This window comes from Medicago sativa, chromosome 5 (assembly GCF_051527215.1).
Source record: "Medicago sativa cultivar Bolivia chromosome 5, Bolivia_mono, whole genome shotgun sequence".
Lineage (NCBI taxonomy): Eukaryota > Viridiplantae > Streptophyta > Magnoliopsida > Fabales > Fabaceae > Medicago > Medicago sativa.
Genome location: NC_140753.1, coordinates 6379166 through 6398696, shown reverse-complemented (window position 1 = coordinate 6398696; position 19531 = coordinate 6379166). Strand labels below are relative to the sequence as shown.

Below are 19531 nucleotides of genomic sequence, written 5' to 3'. Positions count from 1 at the left end.
ATGGAATGTTTTACATCTAACACTATTTGAGAATGACATTAATCATAGCAAAATAAAAAGCAAGAAATAACATAAATCCCCTACTTGATGTCCAAAAAAGCACAATAATAATACTTAATAGTTACATACTTAAACCAAAAACATAATATTAACCAAGAAAATCTATGCTCTATACATGCACAATTTTTCATTATATTTAACATACAACTTATGAATCAAATTAGTGTTTGCAGTCAAATAAGAAGATAAAGGTATGTCAATGGATAAATTTTGTTCAAATATAAAATCTAGCTGCATGCCACAATTAACACTTTCCATATTCACTGAAAATTCAAAGATAAGTACCGTTCATTTTACAAGCTTAAGTGCCTAGGTGACTGGGCACTCAGCTATTATTATTATTATATGAAAGCTGCAAACTGAGTGTTTTATTCTCACCAAACCACTGTAGTCATCAAAAAGAGCAATTGAGAAGGTTCCAATTCCAGCATCAATGATCGTCGCATCTGAGCCGCTTGGCAAGCTAAAATCTGCTAGCTTCAAAGCAAATCTTCTTGGGGGTCTTTTGAAACCACCACGGACAATAAAAGTCCCCAACTCATTGCCAATAGTCCATATGCTAAATGGCTCTGTTACATGCTTGGCATCTGACGTATCCCAAACACTTTCTTCCGGAAATTTATCTCCAGCAACCAAATCGCTCCTCATGCATCTTAATGTGCTAAATTCATTTTGCTTAGGCTTCCCTTTACATGCAACACAACCCAAAGAAACAAAACCAGGTGGAGCTTGGGGAAGCCAGAATGATATACTTTCCATACCCCTCTGCTTTTTTATTTGTCCAACAAGTTGAAAATCTAGGGGAGTTTTAAAAACATTTTCATCTCCAGAGTCATGAAGAACAATGCAGGTATTTGGAGGCTCATACCTAAACAGCAGAAAATTGAATCAGCTCTCTATTAATTGTAAAGACAAGATAAAAAATTCAAGCTAAACTTTTACGATAAAAGATTCAGAGTACAATGGTGTAAAACACACCCTTTAACAGCTACATCTCCAAAATATACCATTCCCGTGGGAACAACTGGGCGCCATATGGACAGCCTCTTTCTTGAATTTAATCCCTGATTCCACCATATTAACTGAAAGCTTGCAACAGGCTCCAAACGCCGGTTAGAATTTGCATCAGCAGACTGGTCATATTCCAAAGATTGTTGTCCACCAGGACGAGCATGAGAATTCAAACTATTTAATGCTGCTGAGGATGCCTTTAGAGAACCATACTTAATGCAACGTAATTCGTATGCTTTACTCATCAAAATATGTGTAGTAGGATCAACTGGCAAGAAAGTGCCAAAAGAATTATCCACTCGCCAAAATCTCACACTAGATGATGATCTGCAACCAAGACAATTTAGAAAAAAAAAAAATCAATGAGAAAAACATGATCTTGTGTCTGATCAACAGTTAAAATTAATTATTATGTATGTACACTACCCAACTTAAAATCCATGGTAAACGTAACAATCGAGTAAAATGATCACATACAAATTATCAAATCTATGAGTTGACATCATCCCCACTTGTAGAGAATGGAATGGATCTGAACTTCAAATTTATACATTGCAGAAGAAGACAACATACAAGCCATTGCCAAATTTATACATTATAAACAGGACATACGTGTTAAACAGGAGACAACACAAAATTTCCACTTACGTATTAGGCATGCCAATCATGATACAATCCCTTAATGAACATGGAGATACAGAAGAAAAAGGGATGCACAAAGCAGAAGATAGAGGAGGTGGTGTCCTTCCTTGAGTAACTATACAGCCTAGTGCCACATAACCTTTGGGAGCTTCAGGGAACCAAATAGAACAGCTATCATCTGACTCAGTTTTCCATGATAAGTCAGAATGGTCCATTTCTTCACCGCTAGTGCCTAAAGGGGGCCAAACCAATCTGAAATGAATGGGTCTCTTAACAGTTATAGAATTGGTATTTACTGCAAGGACTCCTTTTGTAGGTGGTTTGTCTCTGTAGAAGCAACACATCATATTAATATTTAAGTCAATCGGTAGTTAAAGCACCCATCTGAATCAAGAAAAAATAATGGTAATATTAAGAAATTTCACTGACAGTGGTGTGAGGTAGTCACCAAGTACAGCAAAACCAGGAGGAGCGTGAGGTCTCCAAAAAGCAAAAGTTTGATCAGTATGAGGATCTGCATGGTGCAAGAAATATGACTAGTGTCAATACAGTTGCCAACATATTTACCCAAAATAAAAACAAAATAGAGAATATCAATATACTTTTTATGATTCCAACTTTGTCAAAGTGAGAACAAACAATAGTCATTTTCTTCGATGTCATCCTCAAAAATGATAGAATATCATCCTCCACAGCTAGAAATAGTCTCAAGATACTGAAGGTGAAATTCATGAATATATCAGAAACAGATATATGTATATTGGTCTTCCCAGAAGCATTTGAGTACTTCAATGATGTATCAAATGGCTCCAAAATCCTGATTCCATTACTCTCCATAGTCAAACCAAGCACATCTGCACTCATCTCAGTATTGTTACCCTTCAAAACAAGTCTGGCAATTGAAAATAACATCAAATGTCAGTCAATCCCGCATTATTAATTTCTTCCAAGAAAATTACTGGAAAAAAAAGCATTTTTTATTAGGAGCAAGATAAATGTTTTATGATATTGTTAAAAGTCTCACAGTGGATGATATACAGCCTCAAAATGTTTTAAGGAGCAGTCCTCACCTTACAGGCCGGTTTTGTAAGGATGGGTTATGCCCAATATATAAACCTAATATAGTATCAAAGCCTACCTATGATCAGTTGAGCCACGTGCTATAAGGTCATCGCTATCGGCTCATATCAGATCACCACTATCGAGTGACTTGGGTCGCACTTCAGATGTCCGATCCTGGGCGTGGGGGGGGGGGGGGGGGGGGGAGCGGGTTAAGATTTCGCATTGGATGAGATAAGGCCTAAAAGTGTTTATGAGTAGGGCAGTACTCATCTGACAGGCCAGTTTTTAAGGATGAGTTAGGCCCAATATAAAACCTAATAGATATAAACACGGATTACTAAGATGGCATTAACCCATAAAGGCAAAAGGTATTGTATGCAAGAGGTTTGCTAGCTGAGCTCACAACAATTGTCTCGACAGAACAATGACATGACATCATTGGGTCCAAAGTACACTTCTGATTTTGCTATCTGTTTCACTATAATTGACTGAAAAATAGATATAGAACATGATAGGCTAACATGATCTGTAATTGGCTGAAAAATAGATGTAAAACATGATAGGCTAACATAATTGATGGTGATTAATTATGTGTTCTAGGCCTGTAAGGTCCATTACGTGGAACGTCTATTCTAGGAGGAAGAAAGTCCATCTTGCCAATGTGGCAGTTAGTTAGCAGTTGAGGATTTTGTTAGGAGGAAGCTAGGTCTATAGCACAAGAAGGGACGGAAAGTAGGCATGCGTGTAAATTGTGAATTTTGAAGAGGGTACAGCACATTCAACAATATGTTGAATGCACCTCACCAGAATACTATTGTAGCAAGAGTTGAGGCACTTGGGAGGTGCATTCAGAGCATATTACTGAATGCTATTCTCCATTATTGACAAGAAGAACCTTGTTTCGCATCTTGTGTTAGGAACCAAATAATTGGATTCCAAAGAAACAACAATTTTATTAAAACAAATGATAGAATAGTAGAGAATCTCTCCTCAGTTTCTTCTTCAAAGAGAATACTATATTCACAATTACAAATATTTAAAGATGCTCTTCCCCCTTTGTGTTATCTTATTTATACACATATTGTCTATAACAACATCAACTAACTAACTTCTAATAACAACTATTAACATGTCGCCTACTTATAAACACTTTTTTATGACATATTACATTCAATGTAAGACCCTCAACATACCCCTCTTACGCCTAAACTGGACATGAGCATGACTAGAGTGGATTGATCATGAATGGTCAAACCAATCTTGAACAGACTCTAATACTATTTTAGAATTAAGGTTGAGACTAACTCAACCCTACAAAACCACCATGCTAGAGCACATGATGGATGATGGTTGAGTTGGTTGTTCGAGGCTAAGAAAGCAGAAAAGTCGAAAATAAACAGGGAAAAAGGATGACACGGCGACAGAAAGTCAAAACTAAAGACAATTGGTTCCCAAAATTTTAGAACTCAGCAGCGAAATAGTGATGAGACAAGTCACAGAGCATTGAACTAATCTCTAAATACCATGTTGAAGTCATGAAGTTTAGATAAAATAAGAAGAAATATGATTCTGTTGTAAAATGGTATAATGACTTGATATTGACTTGATAGAAAAGAATCAACACTAACTTATATTTATAGGGTACAAGAATCCTAAAACTAAATAAATAAATAAGGAAATCAGGAAACAAATCATCTTAATAACCAAGTAAATATGGAAATTATTCCTAGGAGACAATCGAAGATATTTTAAGATTAAACACTAATCCTAAGAAATAAACTAAGACACTAACAAAATATCAAACACATTATGAAATATTATCTCACTGAAGCCTACATTATGCTCAACAATAATAATTAAGAATTAGTTGGGCAAAGATTAAGCTCCTAACTGATCGGTCATTCTAGAACTAAGAAAAAATAAAGTAGCAGTAATAATATAATTAAAAAGAAAGTACTACAAGTAGTAATCAGAAGCATAAATGGTCAAAAAGGCATGGAATTTTATTGGAAAATGTAAATGCAATTCACCAAAGAAAAACTCACCTGCAAAATCCATCCAACTGTGCGAGTAGAAGTTTATTAGACAGGTTTGATGATTCCCCTACATCTTTTGATGTGTTATAAAAGGTTAACTCTGGACCAACAGCCTACAAGAAGATAATCCGGCTAAGACATTATAAAATAAAAAACTAGAAATAAAAAGACAAACAATATAACTCAAAACCATTACTTCTTGTCAAAACACTTACGGAAATATTTATATCAAAAGGACTGCATAAAGATAAAATAAGCAAGAAAGAAGCAGAATGTCACAACATGATCACACACTTTAGAGAGTAAGGTTTGAAGAGTATACTCAAGAAGAAGATAAACAGTAAGAGGCTAGTCGGTCGGTTTTAAGCAGTTAAAAGTAGAAGGAAGCATAGGTAATTAAAATCTGTCAACAAAAAACAATGGACATGTAATTAAATAATTGAAATAATAATAGGAAATCTTTTTTGGGTAAATGAATAAAATTGATATTTTCACAGTAGGATAAAGGGAAGCCCCTTGTAAAAGGACTTATGTACTTAATACTTCTAATACAAACACCATTTTTCTGCCTTTTTCTCTTCAATATTCATTTACAATTCCTGTCACGCATAACCTAAGAGGCTGTCATAGAAAATGAGTGACAAGAAATACAGTAGATAAACAGTCATCCTGCCTTGTTATTGTCAGGAATCCGGGGATGCTTCTATTACATTTTTGAAACATTTAGAAAACCTTTAGCAATAAGGAGTAAATTTCAGAATATTCTAGTGAAAAGGATCTGATAACTCATAAGAGATAGCAAGCACAGTCATGATCACTGTGCCCAAGAATGCATATGTGCTCGTGCTGGCAGGTGCATGCTTTCACATTGAGTTTTCCCTAATCAATGCATGGTCCAACATCATTAAGCACTAGCTAAGGCTGTCCATATGTCTGGTATGCATGTTTACCAGGGGCGTTTTGGTTCAGAAGACAAAACCTGGAGCAGAATCTGCTTAATTAGGATTGAAGGGGGGCTACATGGGACACGTGATGGAGCTTTTGCTGACATTCTAGTCAGAAGACAAAACCTTAACAAGGATCCAACAATAATCAACAGAAGGAGCTTTTGACATGACTCCAGACCAATATACGTGAGACGGAAGATTTGTGAAGAGCTATATTCCTTACACTCCCTTTTCTTTGTTGCCGTAGGATTTATATTGTTTGTTTTCATACTAGTAGTGACTCCAAGAGTAAGTCTTTGGAGTTACTCCTCATCTTGACCTTTGATTTTAATTTTAATTAATGGTTGTGATTAATCACTAATAATGCCTAGAATAAGATTTTTATACTGCTCTCTAAACACCAAGCACGCTACACATGAGATGAGACGCTAATTATGGAAGAAAAGACCTCAAACCTGAAACAGTGAACAATTTTCGAGTAATCAATTCCATCTAAAAACTGATGTCAGTTTAGCCATTGAAAAATCTATACAAACCTGTGAATGCCTTCAAATAATTGGAAGGTTAACATTGAATCTTATCAATGACATCCAAGAGGGTTGCCTTCAATTGCAATGGATTGTTAACCTAAAAAACTATTACGTGTTAATGTAAGGTTAATTAATTTTCTGAGATTCAAGGCTTTGATTGGCTTGAAGAAATCGATTGAAATTTTTATGATGATGAAAAGTAGCATTATTAATTTGATGGTATGCAATGTCTTCTTTCAAAATCTGCTCGGTGCTTCTAAGTTATGAAGGAAGGAGGGGTACAGTAATCTTACACTGACATTAGCTAAATAGGAGATGCAATCTAAATAGGAAGAAAATCAAGATAAAAATCATAATGTGGTCTTAGCTATCTCACACCTCGTAAGAAACGGTTTGCTAAACGTGGCTTACCTATTTGAATGTTGCTAACAACAATCCAGAACTTCCGGTAATTACAAGACAAAGTACACATACACAACTCTCCCATCATTAAGAATCAATGACATATTCAAGAATACGCAAGTGCATAAGTATTTAACTTTAGCAACACTTAACCTGAAGCTCAAAGATAACTTCCGTAGAGCTATTAACTGCATTATTCTGACATGGTACTTCATGCACTCTACCTCTCGGAGACGTTGACTTAGGACTTTCAACTGATTGTTCCAAATAGACATTATCATCATTTAAAGCTGAATAACTACTATTTGCCCCAAGATAAACACAAGAATCCAAGTGCTGTCCGCCCTGCAAAAAGACAACCAAGGCAATTCGTTTTCTGAGCATGCATTGAAACCTTAAATTCACAAAGTAGCTAAAAACTAAATAGATATAGTTAAGCACTGAAACCTTAATAACAACATTTCGAAATTGCAATTTCTTCCCATTTCCAATATAGATTATAGCCTCTGAGCTAGCTGATGTAAGATTAAAACCCTGTGCATCCTTTAAATATAAAATTCCACCATCCCCGTCATAAATGAAATGATCAAAATTTTCATCATCAGCTATTAAAGGTTTTTGAGGTGAGAGGGAAAATTCAGCATAAGGTTGCTTGTAGATGGACTGATCCATGATGATAGCATCCAGCATGGAGGAATCGTGTTCTTCAAATGATAGCATACTGCTGACTGTTGGAACGAAAAATTCAACTACAGCAAGAAGAAAATCTAGTGCAACAAGTAACTGAGGTCTCTGGATGCATAAAGAAACAAATGTTGAATCCGGACCAAATTTCATATCAACAATGAGCATGGTCTGAACTGGTTCAATACTATTCCCTTTACTTGAGCTACTATCAACCGAGTCCTGATTTTCATAATATGAAAAAGTATTTGGAGGACTAGCTCCAATGTTGTCAGGCTTTCCTATTGCTAACCGAAATCCTTGTTCAACTCCTTCTCGGTCATCAAAAACACTGAAACCTTGTAGTGTTGCAGAAAGGAATCCATTTCCTGCTGTACTGGACTTGTACAGCAGCCATGCACTGCTGACCTACATGAGAGAAACAAGAGTAGAACCATACAAAAGTGAATATCACTATCATCATTCTATCACACCTTTTATAACCGTATTAAGCTTTAGAGTAACTTATTCCTTCAATCTTCAACTAAAAAGATGTTTTCTTACATGCTCTATCACTAACACCAGCTATCAAACCTTTGTTGATTAATCTCATCAATGCTACTATCTTTTTTCCTTGCTAGTTGAATAATCAATTATTTTACACTTACATTAATGAAGAGAGAGAGAGAGAGAGAGAGAGAGAGAGAGAGAGAGAGAGAGAGAGAGAGTAAATGGGTTACTAAAATAACCAATTATTTTACACTTAAATTTGCTTATTAATCAAAGTTATTCATTGGTTTGAGTAAAATAACAATGAAAGTCTTGTATATAGGAATAGAGGGAGTAATTATTTGACCTTCCTGAGAAATGACATAGACAGTTTAATCATTTATGACATCAGAACAAAAACCCCACACAGACATAATCTGCCTTAGAAGGGCAAATCAACATCTCCAACAAGCCCAACTCTTAAATTACCAAGCTACCTCACAATGCTAAAATATGGCTATTTGATTTGATGCGCATTTGATATGGTGATACATGATTCCTTGACAACTTAATAATACAGTGCATTTAGGGTACACCAAAAAAATATGATAATGATATAATAAAATCCTTGCTAAAAATTAAAATGATATGATAATATTTTATCAATAACCATAAATGAATTAATACATATGTTTAGTTTGGGTTAAATATGTTTTTAGTCCTATAAAATCACAATTTTTAATTTAGTCTCTATGCAGTCCATATGTTTATTACCAACTCCATTCAATTTAAAATTCATTTTTCCAAAGAGAAATGAATATACATAGTTTATCCTCTTAAAGTTTTATCAAATGAGATTTCATCAAATGAAAAAAATAAAGATAATCTAAGGTGTAATGAAAATACATCAGTAAAAAAGACAATTTACCTGTACAGTGGCCAGAGATGCATCTCTTGTTACCCCTGTATATATACTCAACTCAACCAGATCAACGGACACACAAATTTTAAGAACAACAGAAGCTTCAACTATTGTGGTCCCTGAAGCAACACCATTTGCAACCTCAGGCACAATATCTACAGTTGCTTCATTTAATTCCATAGAGGAATACTGATTCGGCAGTGGAGGAATGTGTGGAACTTCTGAGAAGTTGGATACAGAACATTCGGTGATAATCTGATATTCTTTATTTGACAGTGCCGCTTTCAACTCTTCAATCTGGAGAATCACAATATCAAATACAATATATGTCATAGGAATAGCAAGCTTTTACCAAGTGGAAACTAGAGGAAATAATAACATTGATATTTCAATGGATGACTACCAATTTTTTAGAAGCATTTCATATGAAAATGAAATATATTACCTTGATTATGACTTCCACACTTGGAAACCGACACAATAAGTCTCGGAGTGACCTATGAATAATCACTGAAAGCCCATTGACTTCCTGAATTATGCTTTCGCCCAAGTCTGTTCCGGTTCCAACATTTAAGTTGATGTGTTCAACCTACACTTGAGAGTTGAGAGACCAATCTTATTAAAATGATATAATTTTGAAATTGGAACTTATTACTCCAGAAGAAAATGAAAACATCAAAGTGAGCACTGAAGATAGGGAACTCCAATGCACAAGCGCATCCACATGATATTTGGAGATCCTTTCTAACCATGTTTCCATTACCTACAGATCAATCATATTACGACCAACCAGTCTCACCTGAACCATCATAGTTTCCAAGTGCACTGCATTGATTTCACTTTTACTTCCACCAATCCACTGAAAGGTGTTCTTCACAGTTATATGAACAATGTCAAGCCTCAAAAAGCTGCAACAGAAACATCAAAGACAGAATGTTGAAGAAACTCATGTCACAATTGAGCCATAGCTTAACAACTTTTGCAATTTGTATAAATTAAGCATTTGATACATTTCAAAGTTGTAAAAACAGTACAAGCACTAATTTGTTTATATAGACTACTCTAAACCTAATGGACTTGATTAACGAGCCGAATACTATTAATACTATTGGAAATTCTGCCTTTATTGCGATCTCCCCCTAGTCGCCTAATTGCGACATTTGAGTTGCCTCGTGTTGGCTTGCCTTGTGTTGGCTTTGAGGGGGTGGATTTAGTCCCACATCGGTTAGATAGGACTCTTGATAAGAATTTATAAAGAGGAGACACTCCTCATCTTCAAAGCCGGTTTTGTAAGGATGAGTTAGGCACCAAATTTCAACATGGTATCAAAGTCTATCCAAGATCTACCGTTGGGATTCTGCATTGCCACGCTTCATGCCCATTGGGTCCGAGCGTGAGGGGTGCGTTGGAAATTCCGCATTTATTGTAACCTCCCCCTAGTCACCTAATTGCGACATTTGAGCTGTCTCGTGTTGGCTTGCCTTGTGTTGGCTTGTTGGGATTCTGCATTGCCACGCTTCATGCCCATTGGGTCCGAGCGTGAGGGGTGCGTTGGAAATTCCGCATTTATTGTAACCTCCCACTAGTCACCTAATTGCGACATTTGAGCTGTCTCGTGTTGGCTTGCCTTGTGTTGGCTTTGAGGGGGCGGATTTAGTCCCACATCGGTTAGATAGGACTCTTGATAAGAGTTTATAAAGAGGAGGCACTCCTAACCCATATTTCAACAAATACACATAATTACAAATATTAATATTTACAATGGCAACACTCCCGCTCAAGCTGGTGAATAGATATCTATCATTCCAAGATTGCAAGTAAGTTGGTTGAATCTTTTTGTTGGTAAACCCTTTGTTAACACATCTATCAGTTGACTTGATACCTAGAAGGAATATAGGTTGTAGCTATCAATCAACTATATAGCTTCTCTTTAATGAAATGTCGGTCTATCTCAATGTTTTCGTCCTGTCATACTAAACAGGGTTATGAGCAATACTGATGGTCGATTTGTTGTCACAAGACAACTTCAAATGGCCTTCACACTGTATCCTCAAATCTTCTAGCACGAGTTTCATCCATAGCTCTAAATTCTGCCTCAGGCCTCAGCACTTGATCAAGCCACTACACTTTGCTTCTTACTCCTCCAAAGCAACAAAGTTCCCACACAAGAAGGTAAAATAGCCAGAAGTAGATTTTCTATCACTCGTTGAACCTACATAATCAACATCATTATATGTCTCCATAGTTAGGCATCCACCTCTTTTAAACAGAAGTCATCCTCTCCTTGGAGTGGCTTTGAGATATTGTAGAACACAATCTATAGGGTATTGCACTTTCCTTGGTGGGAATCTTCTGACTTGGAAGAGTAAAAAACGAAGTGTGGTATACATATTCAGTCCAGTGCTGAAGCAGAGTTCAGGGCAATGCACAAGGGATATGTGAACGACTATGGCTGAAGATCATCTAGGAAAACTTGTAGATAAGGTGAAATGAACCAATGAGACTTTATTCTGATAATAAACCCGCTATTAGTGTAGCCCTTAATCCAGTAAAGCATGGTAAAACCAAACATATTGAAGTTGACAAGCATTGAGTTTAGATAGTGGCCTAAGCTACACTCCATATATCTCCTCCCATGGCAACCTTACAGGTCTTCTAACTAAGGGGCTGAATAGCAACAACTTTAAAAGGATTGTTTCCATTTGGGAAATGGAAAATACCTATTCACCAGATTTAGGGGGAGTGTCAAAACCGTGTATATTGTTTCCCTATTTAGCATATGTTAGTATAATGGGAACATCCCTAGAATATATGATTGATGTATTATGGGCATAATTCAATCAATAGAATAGAATTCAATTTACCATTATTCTTGACAGGTATAATATTTTATACTAGGTATGATAACAGTAAATTCACAATATTGGCTTGCCTTTTCAAAACAAATTAATAACATTGGCTTTATAAATGACAAAAAAGCTTACAATTGACATATATCGTATATATGAAAAAATAAAACATTAAAGAAAAACTCAATAGTTTATGAGAATAAATATTATATTTTTAAATATTACATAATACATGGTATAAAAAGTTCAAAAAATATAAATATTATTAAACACACACATATAGTTAAAATTATACAGTATAAACTACTATATGGTAGTATATTCTATATCTAAAACCTTATCATTTCAACAAAATGAAAATAAAAAAACTTAAATATTCAGCTTACTCAGGGCTATCTGTTCTCCTAGGCATTAATATTATTGGCTTCCTAAGAGAAAGATCAAACTTCACAGCAGGCGATCCTTCAATTTCACTAGCTGAAAACCATTTCTCTGAATTTGTCACTTGATCTGTCACTTTGATGACACTTTTTGGGGTATTTGGAACAAGACCCATAAAATAGCCAACAACCTGTATGTGTTTGTACACATTAAATGTTATAATAATATGCACAAAATACACAATGCTCAAACCATTCAGTAAAATACCTCTTGCACAAATCGATTCAGATAAACAATGCGCACTTCTGAAAGCTCCCCAAAAAGACTAAAATCATAACCTTCATAGTCTTCATCATCGTTGCTGTATGATGTGAACTCCAACTACAATGTCATCGGGGCATTGAACAATAAAATCACTACATTAGAACTCGACATAGGAAGTTTCAAATAAATCTAGTAGAAATGAGGAGGAATCAGAAACTATACTTATATTTCATATTGTAACAAACTATACTTATATTTTTCAATGACACAAACAATATGGCAAATATAATATAATTTCTTATCTTTTTGAATGATACCAACAATATAGTATTTTTATAGGTAATTTTGTTTAAGGGTATAATTGGAAGTGAAAAAGCCACCCCCAAACCATGTATTGTCTTTATATATAGCATAGATATCATATTTTTATCCAACTCATTAATCTCTAGGTCTTTCTTAATAGTCTCTCTTTAGGTTTTTCTAGGTTTTCCTCTAAATCTAGCGATTTCACTACCCTCCATTTGATAAACTCTCCTCACCACAGAATCCACAGTTTTTCTCTCCACATGCCCAAACCACCTAAGCTGCCAAGTTTTCACCATCTTTTCACGGTAGGTGCTACCCCAACACTCAATAATGTTGGCATTCCTATCATATCTCGTCTAGTCTTACTCTTACCACACATCTTACGCAACATTCTCATCTCTACTACACTTATTTTATTCTTGTGTTGGTTTTCACCGCCCAACACTTCTATCAGAAATTATCATAAATAATATTCAGTTATATCCATATTTTCTCTTTCAAGTTGAAGAATCCTTTTAAGAAAACTAATAAGAAAGTCAACTGCCAAACTGGAAATAAAAAGGCTAAACCTATATGAAAAAATTAAAACAAACTGCCCAAAAGTCCTTCTATGAATCTAACAAAGAGACACCCAAAATAATATTGCGCTGAACACCAAATAGAGGGAGAGTGGACAATATTCTGGGTAATGCATATCATAGCAAAGAAAAATAGCCTTCCTTCAAATCATCTTTATCCAAGAGCAATAAGTTACAGTGAACAATGAAACTTAAACTCAATCAATGGGTCACATTTTAAATGAAATACAAGAAGGCGGTAGAGAGAAGTACCTCCACAAAAGATCTGCCCCCAGGATTTCTCATATCACATGCCCAGTAATACAAATGACTGCTAGGTAGGCTATCATCACTTATTTTCAGATTCCCCAAAGCTGCTTTAATACTGAAGGAAGAAGGGAACACCTTGATGTCCGCAAGCAAACTCTCTTGAGACAGACAAGCAAGCTTGGTTTCATCTTCCTTCATCAAAAGGATTTGGGCCTGGGCCATTTTTAATGTCAGATTGAACATAACTCTGGATTTCCCTTTTCCAAGCAATCCCTTCACAGCAAGTTCCTCAACCGTAGTGGAATTTAAATCATCCAAATCTCTTGATACATCATTTTCAACAATGGCTGAAGAGCTCTCACTAGAAGTTGCAAGGTTTCTATCCTCAATGTTAATAGAATTGATGAATTCCATAATGGCTAGGATTGTTGGTCTACGACAAAAAAATGTCAGGGTAGCCAGAGTCACTATAACCTGAAATGACAATAAAATATTTGGTGAAAAAACCACAAAAAACAGAAAGCAATCTGCTAAAACCCACAACAAACACTCACCTGCTTATCTGTGTTATTATACCGAGTAGAGTTCTGGTCATAAATAACAATCTGTGCTTTAACAAAACTCTCCAATTTGTCACCAAGTTCTTTAGTACTCGTAGAAGGAGCATCACTGGGTAGAAGTCCACTAATGCGACTGAACTTTGGGAGTTCCAGAGAAAAATAATCTGCACTTTCTGCTAAAGTCTCGGGTGCCTCATAAAACTTATCATCAGTTTCAGTAGGAATTACTCCGCTACCATCAACATTTTCTCTTGTGGTGTTATAGAATAACGAAATCTCGTCAGCATTTCCAATAAAAGATCTTGCCAAAAAACAAGGCTGAGATTGTTGATTACAGCAAACTAAATCTTCTATTTCCAGAGACTTTAGGATAGTGCCAATGAAAATGTCACTGTCTCGGATAGAAACCTCCACCTGTTCAAATATAAATGCCTCAGAAAAGAGAAGACAAAGAGTCCTGTTACAAACAACAAACGAACTATTTTACCTGACCACCTATAGCTCGAAATTCAAATAAACGCTTCTCTTCATTTAAAAGCACCTTCATTAAGCTCTGATCAGACTGCAGCACGATGCACATTTTTAATACAGGTGAAATTCAGATTTGAAACTTATACAACAAAAAAGCAACAGAAAGGCTAACCTGGTAACTATAACTGAAGCAAACCTTTAATTCATCAAGAACACCTGTTACAAACAATCTTTCCGCAATTGATACATCAATGACATCCTGATTATTATGTTCTGATTCAGTATCATCATGATCTGACGAAGGTTCCGTTAGACCAGAAATAGGATCAGTATTCTGCAGAAGTACAGTGTAATATGAGCATTTACTGTTAGAAAACTCTAGCGGTGTGCTCTACTAAATACACTCAATCAAACAATGGGTGTTAACAACAAATTATGAGCATTATTTATCCAAAAATGAAATAATGAAAAAAATATTTTCTTTGTAACCAAAACCAGTCAATTAAATGGAAAAACACCGAAAAATCAAGGCTTAATAATGGAAAAACACCGAAAAATCAAGGCTTAATAGCAGTTTTGGCCCCCTATGTTTACAGAAGTTGCGATTTTGGCCCCCTAACTAAAATAATTTGATTTTGGCCCCCTATGTTTTGCCCCCTTTGCACTTTTGGCCCCCTAGGCCAATTTTGACCAAGTCAATGCTGACGTGGCGCCACGTGTGTAAATTTTTTATTTTTTATTTATATTTTTTTAATTAAAAATTATAAAAAAAAAAATAGTTTTTAATTAAAAAAAATTATTTTTTTAATTAAAAAAAAAAAGGGTTAATTATGTTTTTAGTCCCTATAAAATAGCGACCTTGTAAGTTTAGTCCCTACTTAATTTTAATAGCATTTTTAGTCCCTATAAAAAAAAATTTACTTATAATTTTAGTCCCTGCTAAAACAAAGTTTGATTAATTATCCTTAAACTCTTAAATTTTTGAACGATTTTTTTGAGACAAGATTAGAACACTATGAAAGGTTCGTTTACTAAAATTTAGAATTTTCTGACATGAAATGAATTAAATATGAATTTTTTAAAACGACAAAAGTTAAAGATAAAAAGTAATAAAATCTGGATGTAGAAATCAAATTTTGCGATAATTTTTTGCGGACGAACTTTTAGTAATGTTCTAAACATGTCTGCAAAAAATTGTTCAAAAATTTAAGAGTTTAAGCATAAATTAAACAAATTTGAATTGAGTAGGGACTAATACTCAGTGCAGAAAAACAAAATTACGGACTAAAAATGCTATTAAAATTAAGTAGGGACTAAACTTACAAGGTCGCTATTTTATAGGGACTAGAAACATAATTAACCCAAAAAAAAATTTAAAAAGTATTTTTTTTATTTTTTTAATAATTAAAAAATATATAAAAAAAGTACACATGTGGCGCCACGTCAGCATTGACTTGGTCAAAATTGGCCTAGGGGGCCAAAAGTGCAAAGGGGGCAAAACATAGGGGGCCAAAATCGAATTATTTTAGTTAGGGGGCCAAAATCACAACTTCTTGAAACATAGGGGGCCAAAACTGCTATTAAGCCAAAATTCAACTATTAAAGTAAATCAAAGACTAAATTTCAAATGCTTTCCTGGTTAAAAATTAGTAAGTATTAACAGTATTAATATCCGGTCCATTTATGTTTTCGTACTCCTATATTAATTGTTGTGTATCTCAGGTTTAGTTGATTTAGACTTGGTCCAGCCTTTCCCCACCTTAGGTTCTTACCGATCGCAGTCTAATTCGTATAATCAACTGCATGCTTCTGTTATATAACTAGTAACAAATTCTGTAACAGACAGTTGCGACAGCAGTTAAAAGTAGTAATTTAACTACTGTAGGTGTAGCCTGTAAATACTCAATCACGGAACTACTATCATAATCATCACTTTGATATCAGAAATAGACTTTAGACACGGACACAGCATACTTGCAAGACATACAAATAATTTTTTGCCAATCACTTTTAAAATGAAAACACATCAAGTTGAAAACTATTTTCATCAGAAACAAAGAAAGAGAACTCAAGACCAACAAACCGATGCATTATAGATAGCGCCTTGTATGCGACTATGCCAGGTTTTCATTGACTCCTCAGATTCGCAGCGTAAAATCAGTGCATTTGCATCCTCCACAACCTACACCCATTTAGCGATTGCTATTAACAGACATTCAAAACTTCATGTAAATAACAGAAAGATCTAATGCCTGGATAGAAAATGATGATGATGATTACCTTATTATTGGGTCGTGAAGGACTACAAACAACCAAAACATGCTCTACATTACCAACAAACTCTGGTGGAACCTGATATACTTGTTTCCCTCGTAGGCTATACAATCAGATTGCAAAGGCCGTTAAGAACATATATGAAGCTAAGATTCAGATGTCTGATTAAAGAAACACTTCAAGCACATACTTTAAAATTGACTAAGAAAAACGACTATAATAAGTAATCAGAAAAAATGATCTCATGTTGGTATTCATGTAGCACTTGTCCTACACTTTCCGTGTGAAGAAAGACCAAAGACCGGTGTAACTCCCAGTGCAAGCTGGCAGATCCTTCTAACTAATTGATGCCAGCCTGGCAGCAAGGAAACTAGCAAAAAAGGCTTGCTGAGCAAGCTTAAACCCATACAAAGGTGAAAACAAACATAATAATTATATTCTCATAGGGAAATAATGACTGCTGAACTCCTTCCAAGTATCAAAGATATTCTCATGTTATGAAACAACATTTTGGTGAAATTATAAAAGTTATTTCACCAAAAATTAGGGAACGCTATAAAAGTATTATAAAACTCGACGTAAAAACCATTCTAGAATACGCCTAATCCATATGATAACTTGCTAAATGCTACCATGACAGATATAATAATTTGAAGTAACTAACTGGAATTCTAAACAAAATTCAAACAACGAATCACATAATTGATTGAAAATAAAAAGCAAAAAGACAGCTACCCCTTATAAATACTAATAGCATATATAGACTAAGATTTTACACAATAGTATATAAGTATGTAAACAGCTTTTTCTTTTATTTTTGAAGTGCAACGTGCAAAGACCCCTTATCAGCTTCAACATCTAATAAATCAAACTTTACATACGTGGACTAATAACAAGACATGAGAAAGAAAGCTTTTGCACCTGGTGTACTGCTTGTAAGATCTTGAGTCGGGGCTTTCAAGTACATAAAGAAAAGGCCCAACTAAGCAGATGTATCTCCGCTGCCACACAGCTTCCCTAATTCCAACACCCTATTACATTTTTATTGGACACAGAATATAGGACATCAGATGATGGTGAAACATAGACAACAAAAATAACCAAGAGCTTAGCCAAAGGGGATGAAAGAAGCCCCTACCTTCCATGTCAGAAGAGATAACCACCCCTCTAGGTCAGCTTGATTCCAAGGATGAAGAAACTCTGAGCTCTCACCATCACCCTCCTCAAAGATCTTTATTACATGCATCAGTCGATGATACCGAGCAGGCGAAAAATGAAAGCCCAGTGTTGGAAGCCTCACAGCAAGGCGCATCGAAGGATAATTAGGAGTCTCTGACTGAATCTGGTCATAGTGACAAATAAAATTAAAATGCTTTTCATAAAAGAGATAGATCTGTAACGAACATTTCCAAATGCCAAAAACTTTACCAGTTGAAGTTGCAGAATAACTCCACATCTGTCAATAACAGGGTAGAAATCACGAGTTCTAGAATGGGTGGATGTATTCAGAGAAACTTGGCTCCAGTGATAGTCGCCATCAAACAAAAATGCAGACACATCACTTAAAACCAAATCAAATCGCAAGTACATATTATCCTCGGCTGACTCCTTTTGATGGTCATCCTGCATACAGTTAACAAAAAAATTTAAAAGATTAAAAAAGTCCAAATAAATACATTAAAACTTATCAGGAGTACCGACCTGTGTTCGAATCATCAAATTCCCTAGGTCCAATAAAAGCTTTGTAGCATGGGTGTTGTCGGGACAAAAATCAGTAGGAATGGTAATCTTGGGAGCTGCAATATCCAAGTCCAATGAAAACCTAATAAATAAGCAACAGCTAAAATTAGCAAGGAGCTTTTCAACCATTTGCAAAAACAAAACAAAAAACAAGTTTTTCAACAACAAACCTTTTGTTTACGGATATGTACACGAACAAGAAGGCAACAAAAAAATCCATAAAATCTAGGATCATGTTTATTATTATTTTAAGAGAAGGGATCCATTGACTCCAAGAGTAAGTCTCTAAAGTTTCTCCAAATCATAACCCTTGATCTTAATATTAAAATATTAATGAATGGTCTTAATTAATTATTAATAATATTATGGTGAGGATGTTTTACTCCTTTCTCTCTAAACTCACAGCCGCCTGCATCAATTTTTTTATTAAACGAATCACTCCTTTCTCCTCTCAATTGTAACAAATGAATCACTCCTTTATTAAAAGATTTTTTTTCAGTCAAAACTTATTACAAGTTAATGAATGGCCTTAATATTAACAATGAATCACAGCCAACTGCATCAATGATCTTAGAACGGATCACTATTGATATGTTTTCTTTCTGATTCCCCTACTCTTTTCAGATATCTGTATGATGTGTGCTCATACCAAAATGTAGGTTATTCTTCAAAATAGGTATGCACTACACGTTGATCAAAAAAGGTATATCAAGAATAACCTAATTACATCTGTGAAATTATAATAACCTAATCCTTTGAGATACATGTGTTAAGAGTCCCACATCGGTTAGGAGATGGCCTGACTATGTGTTTATAAGTGGGGGCAATCCTCACCTCACAAGCCGGTTTTGTGGGGTTGTGTTAGGCCCAACCACGATTTCTCAGAACATGGAATAGAGAAAGTTCTGTCATCAGGAGGACTATGAAGATATGGTCGTCTTCATTCGGTGTTTTCCAGTCGAATATTTAGGGTGTGATGAGGATGTAGAAAAATCTCACATTAAGAATTATTAATAATTAATCATGACCATTAATTAATATTAAAATTGAGGGTCAAGATTAAGAGTAACTCTAGAGACTTACTCTTGGAGTCAA

The 19531-nt window shown here is 35.1% G+C and overlaps 1 protein-coding gene across 10 annotated transcripts in view; it reads right to left on the bottom strand.

Annotated features, from left to right (window-relative positions):
* The window catches only part of LOC146919537 (pleckstrin homology (PH) domain-containing protein), a 56240-nt gene that overhangs the window by 23887 nt on the left and 12822 nt on the right, over positions 1 to 19531 (bottom strand). For 4 of the 10 annotated variants that reach the window (XM_085712963.1, XM_085712969.1, XM_085712967.1 and 1 more), the window contains 22 exons: positions 18398 to 18518; positions 18125 to 18319; positions 17835 to 18038; positions 17618 to 17727; positions 16703 to 16799; positions 16506 to 16604; positions 14595 to 14756; positions 14439 to 14513; positions 13946 to 14365; positions 13395 to 13865; positions 12262 to 12375; positions 12000 to 12184; positions 9564 to 9672; positions 9210 to 9353; positions 8771 to 9061; positions 6844 to 7782; positions 4821 to 4924; positions 2316 to 2605; positions 2143 to 2227; positions 1720 to 2040; positions 1039 to 1398; positions 439 to 928 (listed from right to left, as the gene is read on the bottom strand). In XM_085712963.1, coding sequence (XP_085569089.1) covers positions 439 to 928; positions 1039 to 1398; positions 1720 to 2040; positions 2143 to 2227; positions 2316 to 2605; positions 4821 to 4924; positions 6844 to 7782; positions 8771 to 9061; positions 9210 to 9353; positions 9564 to 9672; positions 12000 to 12184; positions 12262 to 12375; positions 13395 to 13865; positions 13946 to 14365; positions 14439 to 14513; positions 14595 to 14756; positions 16506 to 16604; positions 16703 to 16799; positions 17618 to 17727; positions 17835 to 18038; positions 18125 to 18319; positions 18398 to 18518 — 5386 coding nt within the window. The remainder of the gene's footprint in view (positions 1 to 438; positions 929 to 1038; positions 1399 to 1719; positions 2041 to 2142; positions 2228 to 2315; positions 2606 to 4820; positions 4925 to 6843; positions 7783 to 8770; positions 9062 to 9209; positions 9354 to 9563; positions 9673 to 11999; positions 12185 to 12261; positions 12376 to 13394; positions 13866 to 13945; positions 14366 to 14438; positions 14514 to 14594; positions 14757 to 16505; positions 16605 to 16702; positions 16800 to 17617; positions 17728 to 17834; positions 18039 to 18124; positions 18320 to 18397; positions 18519 to 19531) is intronic. The other 6 variants (XM_085712973.1, XM_085712965.1, XM_085712968.1 and 3 more) reach the window with 3 other exon arrangements.